The sequence below is a fragment of the Martes martes genome, assembly GCF_963455335.1.
Source record: "Martes martes genome assembly, chromosome: 17".
Classification (NCBI taxonomy): domain Eukaryota; kingdom Metazoa; phylum Chordata; class Mammalia; order Carnivora; family Mustelidae; genus Martes; species Martes martes.
In genome coordinates this window covers 19,333,001-19,345,311 of record NC_137905.1, presented here as the reverse complement: position 1 = coordinate 19,345,311, position 12,311 = coordinate 19,333,001, and the positions used below count along the sequence as shown (strand labels likewise).

Sequence of the window (12,311 nt, the reverse complement as noted above, 5' to 3'; positions counted from 1 at the left end):
GACGCAAAAAGAAGGTCTCGGAGCTCCGGGCCAGGGCTGTGCGGAGAGGGCGGGGGGTGTGAGAGGGCCTCAGGGCAGGCCCGCGGACGCTCGCGCCCCGGGGGGGCCCCGGAGCAGCTGGGTCTACCCAGGTCGGAGGGGAGGAAGGGAGGAGGAGGAGGGCGAGCGGAAGAAGCGAGCGGGGCCGCGCAGAGCGGGAGACCGCTGAGGAGGGGAGGAGGGGACGAGGCAGGAGGGGCGGGGCGGGGGCGGGGCAGTGGGGGATGCGCCCCCGCTCCTGGGTCTCGCCTTTTTCTCCTTCCGCACAGCCCGGGTTTCCGCTTCCCTCCCGGGCGCGGGGTGAAGGAGCGGGGCGCGCCTCGGTCCCTGCCGCCGCCGCCGCCGCCGCCGCCGCCGCCGCCATGTGGCCACCAGACCAGGAACCCGACCCGGACCCGGACCCGGCCTCGGCGCGCGCCGGCCGCTCTCCGCCCGGCGCGGCGATGCCGGGGCTCCGCGCCCTCCTACCGGCGCGCGCCTTCCTCTGCTCGCTTAAAGGCCGCCTCCTGCTGGCCGAGTCGGTGAGTGCGGCGCGGGGTCCGGGCCTGGAACCGCGGAGGCGCCGTCGGGACTCCCGGGCCCCGCCGAGCCTTCGGAGGCACGGAAGACGGGCGGAGCTGGGCGCACTTCCCCAGGCGTCGGGGGGCGCCGAAGCTCTCAACGCTGGAGGCAGAGGCGAGGCGGAGCCCGAACCCAGGCCCTTCGGGCCCCCTAACCCAACGTTGGGGGCTGCTCGGGAAGCCTGAGGCCCGGGCCTGCCAAGGCAACGACCGGGCCCCTGGAAGCTCAGCGCGGCCCTGTGTGACCCCGGGCGCCTCTGCCGTCTCTGGGCCCCCGGAACGGGCTGCGGCCCCGCATCTTCTGGCCTCCGTCTTGGGCGCTCCGCTCCCCAAACCCTCCCGCCATTCCTGGCTGCGCCCCGGAGAAATCAGCCGGCTCGGTGCTTCACGACGCCCGAGTCGGGGCCAGGGTGGGCTCTCCGCGCCCCTGCCTGCTTTCCTGGGCGCAGGGAGGGCCGGCCGGGCCTCGAGCTGCAGGGCGGAGGCCGGGGTGGACACCGGCCAGCCAAGACGGGGAACAGCGGGAAGTGGGAAGGGGACCCCCGGGATTGGGTGAGGCCCGGGCCGCACAGTGCGGGGTGTGCAGGCCGACCCCTCCCCCCGGGTGCAGGGGGCGGGGGCGGGAGCCCAGCGGGGTGACTTCATCCCCCTCCTCCCCTCCCCTGCTCAGATCCAGCCTCCCCGCCCTCGCCGAGCTCCTTCCTCCTTCCCGCAACCCCCACCCGGGCCCGTCAGGCCTTTGTCTTGGGGACACTACGAGAACTCCCGCACCATCCGCGGGTGGGGCAGGGGCTTGGTGCTGGGCCTTTGTGCAGGGAAGGGAACAAAGTGGCCCGGCGCAGGGAGGGCGAGATAAGGAGCAGCTCTTGTTACTTAGATCCCCGCAGTTTGGCAGTCCCTGTTGTTATTCCCACTTTGCAGACAAGAAGGCTGAGGCCAGGACGTCTAGGGAATTTGACAGGATTTGAGGGTCAGGTGAGGGAAGGATGAGAGTGGGGATCAGAAGAAGGAGGCTTCTGCCCCAGAACTCTTCTTTCTACTGCCCAGGGCAGATGGCAGGAGGCCTTCCTGCCACTTCTTCTGCCCCTGGGGTCAGCCCAGAGGTCACCAGCCCAGCTCTCAAGTGAGGCACCAAGGGCCCCGGACTCAGCCCACACTCCAGGGAGTTGCCTCTCGTTGGCCACCCCAGTCCCAGCCTGGAGGTGGATGGGAGCCATTTTTGCAGAGAAGCCACAGGCCAGTGAGGGACACCAACCCCAACCCCCCTCCAGCCAGTCTCAAACGAGGCCCTTGGTGTATCTGGGTGTCAGGAATCCAGATCTACGAGGATGAAGTAGGGAGGAAGAACTGGGTAGAGTTGATCACAGGGGGAGCCACTCTGGTCAATCTTGCCTCCCTCTGGTCACCTCTGGCTGCCTCCAGGCCCAAGGAAATGGGGAGGCTGACAGGGACAGGAAAGGGGAGGAAGTAGCCACCAGGAATCAGGGAATGAGGAAACAGGAATGAAGAGGGGGATCCCCAGAATCTGGCTTTGGGGTGTGGTGGACAGGAAGGGGAGGGACACAAGAACAGGACTTGCAGCAGGAGCTATGGACGGGGTAGGTCAGGGTCTCATGGCCTTGTTTTCCTGGGAGGCCCCTCTCTGTGCCTTAATTTCCTATCTGTTCAAGTTGAACATGGCTACTTCCCCGGCCCTGTTCAAGGCAGATTTGGGTGCCCTGGGGACTCCCTGGGATCTCTGCAGCTCATTTGTCTGAAGCAGCCACAGCGTTTCCTGTGGGGCATCTCAGTGTCCCTACAGGGCCCCCTGGGCCCCACTCCAAGCTACTCAGCCATGGACATGCTCAAACCCTGCCCAGCCATGGTGACAGAAATCAAGACAGATAAAGGCCAGCACCCACAGGGCAAGGTTCCTTAAGAACTACAGATGTGTGGTCAGCCAGCCCTGGGTTCAAATTCCGATGCCTTCTTACTGGCCACATGACACTGAGCAACTCACTTCACCTGTCTGTCCCTCAGTCTTCTGATTTGTGAGGTGGGCTGTGGGGAGCACCCGTGTATGGGTGGTTGTGAGGATTCCCAAGCCTCAGGCCCTGGCCAGGGAAACAGCATCTCTTGTGGTCTGCAGAACTGGCCAGGGGGCCTCAGCATCTTCAGGCATCGGCTCCCACCCACAGCATGTGGACAGGGCTGCGGAGACGCTGATCCTTGTTCCTTAGTGCGGCGTGCGCTGAAGCGGCAGGGTCAATGCTCCCCCTCCTGGAGGTTTTTTCTTTGTATGAACTGGCAGACAGAAAACCCAAAGAGTTAAAACCGTCAACGCCCATATACCCACCGCCTAGACTGTACAGTTGTTAACCTGCTGCTGGCTTTGCTTTATCACGCATCTTATCCTTCTTTCTGTCCACCAGTTATGTTTTCATGCAGAATAAATTACCTGCATCAGTATATTTAAACTCAGCACTTCATCATGCATATCATTACATTCAAGATTTGGGTATTGTTTCTCATCTACATTCACATTCTTGGGAGTTGGGTGTCATTTGTTGAAGTGGTTCCTGCTTCATGAGCTGCCTCTGAGACTGCTTGGGTTTGATTTGCCCTGTCATGCACCATCTAAGTTGGGTGGATTCTGCCATAGAGCCTGCTGGGGTCGGGGGCTGGGTAAGCAGCTGCAGAAGGCAGCCTCCTGCGGGGCTGGATACACATGGGAAGCTGGGGCATCCTGACTGGGGCACAGGCGCGGGGATCAGGGTGCAGATCTGTGCCCAGAGGCCTCGAGGGCAGCAAGCATGTGGGCCAGGGCCCCATGATGGGGTTCTAATCCTGGCAGCTGCAGGACTGTGGGCAGGTCGCCTCCCCTGCTGGAGCGACCTCTGGCCCTGGCTGCAGAGCCCAGGGCCAGGGGTTGTAAAAAAGGTTCTTATTTTTCCTCCCGTCCCTTCCAGGGTCTCTCATTCATCACCTTTGTCTGCTATGTGGCGTCCTCTGCATCCGCCTTCCTCGCAGCGCCTCTGCTGGAGTTCCTGCTGGCCCTCTACTTCCTCTTTGCAGATGCGATGCAGCTGAATGACAAGTGGCAGGGCTTGTGCTGGCCCATGATGGTGAGGGCTGGGCCCAGGAGGAAGGGGCTGGCTGCATTTTGACCCTCATCCTTTCTTCAGTGCGGCGGAGGGGCTCTTTACAGTTGGTTGGAGCCCAGACTCCCCACTCAGCAGCCACGTGACCCAGAGCAGGTTGTCTTACCTCTGGGAGGTCTCTGGATGAGGCTGAGAACCCCAGCTGACATCCTGGCCACTGGCCACCAGGTGGCGCTGGTGCTCCCAGCTGGGTCGGACGGAATGAGCCTTGGCCGCAGGAATTCAAGCCATTTCCACAAGAGCAGGACAGGTTAACTGAGAACTTGCGGGGTTTAGCTGGACCCCAACCATCCGGCAGCTTGCCTGGTCACCCGGGAAGCCCCAGAGCCCCACCTCAAACTTTGCTATTTGAGAAGGGACAGAAGGGCTGCGAGTGAACCTTGGTTCCTTGGCTTCATATCCAATGTGCTTCCTGATGGGCTGCATCCTGTGTCCCCATTTTAGGAACAGGTGAGCAGAAACCATGATACGTAAATGTATCTGCCACAAGTATGTGGCACAGCGAGGCCCAAGGCCAGATCTCCCCACTGGAGAGCCAGCAGGAAGCAAGTGACCAGGTTTCCCACATCTTTCTCATCGAACAAGGAGATCTCCGTATGGGCCCAGCCACAGGGCAAACTGCAGGCTGGCCCACGTCCTGTTGTCCACTGGGCAGGGGATGGCCAGCTGGACCTGGAAGCCTCCGGGGACACCTGGGCAGGGGCAGGAATGGGTGTGGGAGAAGGACTAGGGAGTGCAAGGTGGGGCCAGGACAGGGCGGGAGCCCCAGGGGTGCCAGACCTGCGGGGCACCGGGTGTGTACCCAGCCTGCGGGGCCCATTGTCCCCTGGGAACAGTGGGTTCCAGCCCCGTTCCTGCCACCTGGTGCCCTTCTGAGCCCATGCCCCTGTCTGGGCTCCCAGCCCTGCTCCACAATACCCCGGATCCCAAAGCTGTGCTCCACTCCTGGGAGCCCAGGGCAGTGACCACGCCCACCTCTCCCCAGGACTTCCTGCGCTGTGTCACAGCCGCTCTCATCTACTTCGCCATCTCCATCACAGCTGTCGCCAAGTACTCGGACGGGGCTTCCAAAGCAGCTGGTGTGAGTAGCCACCCTAGCCCTGGAAGGGGTTGCCCAGCAATGCCCCCTCAAGTTCACCCCACCCCTGATGGAGCCCCAGATGCCCCTTGGACGCTCAACGTCTGGGGCAGAGTCTGTGCCCACAGAGGCCCCTTGGCTTTCAGGTGGCTCTCAGAGATTCCAAACTCCTCTTACTGGAGCTTTAATCTGCCCCAAGTTTTGAAGGCTGTTTGCCGAGCCAAGGTAACAGCTCATTTTCCTACTTGTTGGTACCGGGAGGGGTGTGTTTGCTATCTGAGCTACGTATCCAAGCATATCGAGCGGGGCGGCAGCTTCTCCACTTCTCCCGGGCTCTTGGACCGGGGACTCCCAGCTTCTGATGATGGGTCCCATCCATCCTGTCCCCTGTTTTACAGGTGTTTGGCTTCTTTGCCACCATCGTGTTTGCAATCGACTTCTACCTGATCTTTAATGATGTGGCTAAATTCCTCAAACAAGGGGACTCCGCAGAAGAGAACACAGCCGATAAGGCAGAAGGTGGGTGGCCACCCTGTGGGTTTTCACCTGGGACCCTGGCTTCTCAACCCAGGACTATTGCTGGGGACCCTGTTCTCCCTTAGGGATAATTGACCAGTTTGAGGTTGGAGGAGCATTCCCTCTCTCCCAATATGGGCAGGAAATGGGTTCCCAGCCTGGTTCTCCTGTCCCTTTATGGGGCATGGGTCATAAAGCGGGCTGGCTCCCCAGGGCCTTGGGCTTTCCAGGAAAGGTATGCTGAGGGCAGGCCCAGCATCTCCTGCTGACGAGACCTTCCCTGGTGAGCCCCCAAGGCAGCCGGAGCGGCCACCTACCCTGAAATCCAGGCACATGCCCAGTTTCACCAGCCTGTGGCTCAGGGGCCAGAGAACCAGGCTCTCATCGTTATCCACAGCACCTGGGCAAGCTCAGGTTTATGAGCCAGCAGAAACCATCCTTCTGCTAAGAATGGATGAGGCTCATCTCCTCCCATCCTGTACTTGAGCCACACCTAGGGTCACTGTCTCTAGACATTTTCCTCAGGCCTTTGTGACCTACCCATTCCCTGCCCTGAGTGTTTCTAGACCACTAGCCCAGTAAGCAAGTAGGAAGTGACAGTGGAGACATGTGTTTGAGTATTGTGGGCTTTGAGACTTGGAGATGGACGTATAATTTTTTTGATGTAAAATGATCCCTAGCTTATGTGTTAGAATACAGCAAGCCCACCAAATCAGACTAGTCTAACCCTCGGGACAGGGCGAAGGGAGTCAGGGTTTACGGAGGCTCTCAGAGCTCATCCATGACCCGGCAACAGTGTGAGGACAAAGTGGGGCTCTAAGAGACAGAGCTGGCCGGTGAAGGGGTGTCCCTCCCTGAAATTAGCAACTGGCACTGGGGCTGAGGCTGGAGGGTTAGTGACTTGGGTGCTTTTCCTTCCTGGAGTGGGGGTTCCAGAAGACTCTAGAGAGTACTCTTCAATATTGGACTTCAGGAACCCTTGACTCAAACTTTAGATAGGCCCTTAAAGTCATAAAATGTGTCTGATTACCATATAAAATTAGGGCTGGGGGCAAAGGGGACTCTGTAAGATGGCTAAAAAGCAGCTTCCTGATTTTCTAGTATATTTTACTTTCTTGTGCCAGAAAGTAAAGACCCCACCCTGCCCTGCTGAATTGCATGGTAGGGTTGAGTTTGATGAGTTTTCATGCTGAAGCCCCAGCCCATTCACGGCCCAGGGGAGACTGGGGAGGGCCTGGAGCAGGGGCATGTGGCCACGTCCTGGAGGTGACAGCAGCTGCCCCTGCAGGGTTGGGTCCCAGGCCCCAGGCCAGCCCTCCTGCCAAGCTGCCACCACCAACAGCACAGTCCACACGGGAGGGGTCTGAGCCCGGGGCTCCAGCCAACGGCCAGAAACCCAGCCAGTCTCCCCAGAAACAGCTTGCAGGCCCCGCTGGCCTACAAACTCCTGCCAAGCATCCCCTTTGCTTTGCTTTCAGAAGAGAATTCCGACTCTGACTCTGACTGAAGCCCTGCCCTGCCTCAACGACCCGAGCCCCACAGGCCCCTACAGTCGTGCCTTCTGGCCGGGCGCAGTCAAGACACCGCATGCGCTGGGAGAGAGGCGGTGACTTCTCCAGCAGCAGTGGGAGCTGCTGACGGAGCCGGCCTCCTCACGGCCCCGAGGTGACACACGCCCAAGTCCAGCCTATCCAACAGCACCCCTTGGCTGAGCAGCGTCTAACCAGTGCACACACAGGGGCATCATGAATAGTCTGCCACGCCTCCTCATTTCTGCCCCACAGACCTTAAGCCTTGTACACTCTCTGCCAAAAATAAGCACAAGGGGACAGAGCTGATGGAGCCTTGTTATCTCCGTCACTTGTGGTGGGGCCGGGGTAAAAGTAGGACCAAAGCCACCACAGAGCCAACCTGCTAGGCCCCAGGGATTTTTGTCTGCATTTGGTGTCCCACTCATGCCAGGCACTTTGTCAAGAACGATCCTTGCAAGATTCTTTTGTTCCAGGAGCATCAGTTCCCTCTTCGTTTTTGAAGCAGGGAGAAAACCAACCTTTGCTCTCATCTAGGAGCGAGCAGGTCACAGTGCCCAGAACAGGCACCTCACACCCTGGGGGGGGGCCATGTCTTCTCTGGGGGACCTGACAGTTGTAGATCAGCTTACCAGGTCCAAAAGATCTGGATACCTAACCATGAAATAACTGACGATTTCTGGGGGGCTGGGCAGGCCCGGCCAAACCCTCTTTCCCGGGGGCCCGCCAGCCGGCAAGGGGCTCTCGGGCACTCAGGATGATAGTCTCTCGACACCAGAGCAGGTCTCCTGACTGCCTTTCGAGAGGTGAGATGTGCCTTCTGCGTTCACCTGAGGATATGTGCTGTGTATGTTCAATGGGATTTTGTAATTTTATGTAATTTTTTTTTCTTTTTTTACACAAAAGTAGCTTTTTAAATGGCATTTCCTCTGACCCAGGAGGCCTCATGAATGAGCCAGATCTGGACCCATGTCTTGGGCATTTGTAACCTTTGTTCTTCTCTTGCATGTGAAAAAAGCCATAATGGATTAAACCAGACTGACTCCGTGCTTGGAGTGTATGTGTTTGAAAACAACTCACACCACCCAGAGCAGTGCAGTCCAGTGTCCTGTTCAGCACAGACGGCTCCTGTCGATGGTGAGTCTGGCAGCTCCGGGGCTCAGCTCTTGCTCCACAGCTCACACCGCGGACGCATCTGACGCATGTGCTCTCCCTCACTCCTCACACAGTCCTGGTTCACAGTGCAGGAAACCGAAAGAAGGTTCTGGAGCTTGCCCCAGTCCCCGGAGCCCCTTTGAAGGGGCCCAGGGCCCTCTCACTTAGTGTCAAGGTAACGACCCACGGCGCCTCTGAGGCAGCCAGAACCTGGGCTCTCGTGGTTTGGAAACTGGTTGCACAGGGGACCTCAGAGTTGAAGCCTGAGAGGACGCTGGGTCAGCATCTGGCCTAGGCATTCTGCTCCAGCTTTTGCACACGTTTGAAAACCTGTCTCAAAGTTGGCGTGCAGATGCCGAGAGGCATGTATGGTGGGAATTTCTGCCCCACCTTGCCTGCGGAGGTAAGCCGACTGCGCTACCTGTCGACACCCACACCGTGGCCCCTCTCGTGGATGCGGACTGCGTTCAGCCTCCACCTCCGAGGCCTGTTTCAGGAACTGGGTCCACCGCCTTCGAAGGTACAGAGGGGAAGTGAGAGCGAGGACAGAGACAATGCCACTTTTATGTGTCCATTTATTAAACAAGTACTCCTTCATGACAATTTAATACAATATTTATTAGCGATTAGTGTTGAGAAAATTATTTCCCTCTACATACAAAAATACAGATTTGAACACTATGAAAACAATCAGGACAAGTACCATGAAAAATAGGTCCTTCAAAAGAAATAAAGGGGCAAAATTGAGGGCAATGTGAGGCTCTGTCTGCTATCAGGACAAACCACCAGGAGCAAAGGCTTTGGGGAGCCAAAACCACTCCAAATGGATAGAGTCAAACCCACAAGCCAGGGTCTAAGAAGCCAGGAGACCCACCAACAGCACAAACCAACGTGTGCCACATGGGCATCACCTCAGAATGCCCACAGCTGTGTCCAAACTAGCAAAGGAAATAGACTTTTAAGAAGCAAAATGTAAAATGTTAAATTAACATTGCCCCCCAAAGTGCCACTGGGCCAAGTACCAATGAATAATCATATTAGAGTTATTAGCCATCTGACTTGATGTCCTTTGTTAAAATAATTACATATTCTGACCCTTCAAAGGGACAAAAGAGAAGCTATAGTCTTACGTTCCCATAAATCCATTCCTTCATGTTGCAACGGCTCAGCTAGTTTACTCGAGAATTTTCTTGACCAGACAGAACCCACATCCTACAGGGGTGGGAAAGCCAAAGGAGCAGCTAGAGTGTAGCCAGTCTTGACTTCATGAAGCTCCTCGCAGCAGGACATCTATTTTGTCCAGGCAGAAAATCAGAAAGGGCCACGGAGCCCACCCCGCGAATCCGTAAACCAATGTGAGGTCCGAGGAGAAGGCCAGCCGGTGGAGGCCGCGCGGGCAGCCTGTCTCCCGCGGGTAGAGGGAAGCCAGCAGCAGGGCAGGAGCACTGGCCCGAGCCAGCCCTGGAAGACACCAGGCCCGAGAAGGCCCTCAGCCTCACCGGCCCACAACAATGGGGCTCTTCGCTGTTTTGGACCCAAAGAGGGGGAAGTCAGAGCACCACGTGTATCTATCCTTTTTTATGAAACCACTTTCCCCTTTCTGTTTGAGGTGAGCAGTGGCTCTCTAACTGACCAAGTGGTTTAAAAATGCCAGATGCAGTTATACTGATTAATAATCATTTCACAGAAATATACTCTTACTCTCAGACTGTTGAAATAAGCAGAAACAAGTCGCTGGGGAGAGAAAGCAGCAGAGAGGAGACAGAAATAGCCAAGGTGGGTTTTTTTTTTTTTCTTTTTTAAAATATGTAACGAAGTTTAAAGGGATAATGGCCAAACCTCAAAACCATCATTGCTAAAAGCAATATTAAAAGGACACAATCTAAAATCATGCTACAAAAATAGTGTCATCTGGTTTAACTAAATGTACATCTTTTTTTTCAATTCCATGATTGACAAGTGTTTATGTGACTGACACACGGAAGGCACCGAAGGTGAAGCGATTATTATTTGTCTTAAAATATACAAAGACAGAATTACCTACTTTGGGGGGAGGGGGGAAACACATACAGTCATACCTGTAATAAATAGTTAAGTGTTTTTGCCACGGGTTCCTGAACCCCTACAAACTTCAACATATACAAATAGTTTCGATCCCTACATTCGCTTCGAGGGAACATCAAAATCAAGTTATTAAAAGTGCTGGTTTTATCCACATATATCAGTTTCATCATGAGGCAGGACTGGAAAACTCATTTTGGGTTACAGAGTGAAAGCGCTGGAAGTAGGCAGCCCCCACGTGGGTCTGGACCGGCCTGGGGGGTCCATGCAGGCCTCCTGCCCTCGTCCTCCCCCAGGGAGCCGGCCCTCCCCCAGCCCTTGGGTCAGCCAGTTCTCTCTTCAAGCCCTGATGATTTGCCTTCCTCAGTTCTCCAGAGAATGGAACAGAGTTTCAAAACTTGCAAAACCTATTCTGGAAAAGGCAGGAAAGCAAAATGGCCCACAGAGGGAGGCAGCCATCCGTTAGACCTGGCCCTGCCTGCAGCCCCCCCCACCCCTGCCCCGTGTCCTCACTTCCTGGTTAAACAAGATGCTTCCCACCAGGGTTTGGCATCCTCCAGAGACGACTCAGATTTGACCCGTTCAGACTATTACCAAGTCCCATACAAACCAGCCTCTCAATCAACCTGTCACACCTCCTCTCCTCAGAGGCACAATTCGGAAGAGAAACTTTAGGCCGAGCCCTAATCCCATCAACAAAGCTCGCTCAGGTCCTCTGAGACAAGTTCCATTAGAACCAGAAAAGTTCTGAGAGCTCCCTACAAGCCGGGCTTTTAACCCCTTAATGAAGGTTCTCTGCTCTCTGGCCTTTGTGTACAATGCATCCCAAAGAAAACAGGCCACTCCCAGGAGTCTAATAAGCAAGTCACCCGAATTAATGTCCTGGCATAAAAATGTAGACAAAAAAACTAACCCTATAAAAAAGACGCACTATTAAAGGATCCATAATCTAAGTTTTACTTTAGGCAAGTTGCCACTGATTCAAGCTCAGTGGGCTTATAGGTAACTTTTTTCTGTACTGTTTATGGAATAAGAAAAACCAGAAAGGGGGAAAAAAAACCCCAAGGTTGGGAAATGACATCCAAATGGAATAAAAATGTAATCTAGACTGAAAAAGGGAAAACACATCAGGACCCATTGCCTAGGAGTGTATAAATGCCACTTACAGGTGTAAGGAAAAGTCAACCGGAACATTCATTTTCAGAAGGAAATTCCCGATCGAACAGGTATTGAGGGTATTTTCTGTCAGAGATGGTTTCTAAAGAAAAACAAGGTACAGGGTCAAATATTTCAAATTACCTTTTCAACCAGACAGTTCTTATGACCTCAGTAATATCTGCTGAGGAGAGAGGAAACACAAGATTTTATGAAGAGCCAGGAAGATTTACAAAACTCAAGGTGGGCAGCGTCAGGGCTGCATTTCCTCTAGGCCCGCACACCAAAATCTGAGGCACCCCGTCCAGACTCAACAGACACCCAGAGCCCATGCAGAGCACCAAGGCAGGCCGGTCCCAACATCCAGCTCTCGCGCTCAGGCTGATTCCAAACACAAGACCTCATTTTTTTCCAAAGCAAGAGGATAGGAAGGTAGGTCACCGAGTACATTTTTTCCAAATGGCCCAGGTTGATCACCATGTGTGGTATGATGAAGGGTCCCCCAATACACAGCTGGGTGTGCTGAGCCCCTCCCTCCTCTCACCGCCCAAACTGGCCCCGCCCCCTGCTCCCACCTCTCCAGGCAGTGGCCTAGCTGGTCCTCAGAGTGGGTGCTTGCTGATAAGGTAAGAAACACTCAAAGACAAAACTCCTGGGTTCTGTAAAGTTCACTAGGAACTAAAAAAGTCTGGGACCTCACAAGCTCATGGCAGTCCCTGGGGCAAGAAGCAACTTTTATTTTGCTGGAGAGAATCAAGTGGCAGAAGCCTTCATCCTAGAAAGTGTTTTTTTGTTTTGTTTTGCCTTTTGCTACCTGTTTAATGTAATTATTTTCCTATAAACAAGATAGGGAGAAAACAACAGGCGGTGGCAAATGACTTCATGGTTGCTTGGTTTTGAACACGGAGGCACAATGGGGACCACTTAAACCATCACTGCCTCCTAGAATCACTGAACTGGCCACACGCTGCCTCCACACGCGCTGCTCATCTTTAGGGAAGATCCTGCACAGCCAGAGAGTAGAACCCGGTCCACCTCTTAAACACATGCAAGGGTGAGGAATTTCTTCCCAAAGAGC

The 12,311-nt window shown here is 55.3% G+C and overlaps 2 protein-coding genes across 3 annotated transcripts in view; one reads left to right on the top strand and one right to left on the bottom strand.

Moving 5' to 3' along the window:
- The first annotated feature begins 307 nt into the window (after positions 1-307).
- CMTM3 (CKLF like MARVEL transmembrane domain containing 3) lies at positions 308-8,642 on the top strand. The gene is made up of 5 exons (XM_080828257.1): positions 308-560; positions 3,548-3,703; positions 4,725-4,820; positions 5,216-5,336; positions 6,812-8,642. The coding sequence occupies exons 1-5, from the start codon at positions 402-404 to the stop codon at positions 6,838-6,840; spliced, it is 561 nt and encodes a 186-aa protein (XP_080684383.1). The 5' UTR covers positions 308-401; the 3' UTR covers positions 6,841-8,642.
- Positions 8,576-12,311, bottom strand: part of CMTM4 (CKLF like MARVEL transmembrane domain containing 4) — a 70,940-nt gene continuing 67,204 nt past the window's right edge. For both annotated transcript variants that reach the window (XM_080828254.1, XM_080828256.1), the window contains exons 5-6: positions 11,245-11,336; positions 8,576-9,478 (exon numbers count right to left, since the gene is read on the bottom strand). In XM_080828254.1, the coding sequence (XP_080684380.1) occupies positions 9,259-9,478; positions 11,245-11,336 (312 nt within the window). In that variant the 3' untranslated portion in view covers positions 8,576-9,258. The remainder of the gene's footprint in view (positions 9,479-11,244; positions 11,337-12,311) is intronic.

Excerpts from the sequence above, each read along its gene's own strand:
- CMTM3 (XM_080828257.1), top strand. The coding sequence starts at position 402 with ATGTGGCCACCAGACCAGGAACCCGACCCGGACCCGGACCCGGCCTCG. Across the intron at positions 3,704-4,724 it reads GCTTGTGCTGGCCCATGATG|GACTTCCTGCGCTGTGTCAC; the intron begins GTGAGGGCTGGG and ends ACCTCTCCCCAG. Across the intron at positions 5,337-6,811 it reads CACAGCCGATAAGGCAGAAG|AAGAGAATTCCGACTCTGAC; the intron begins GTGGGTGGCCAC and ends CTTTGCTTTCAG.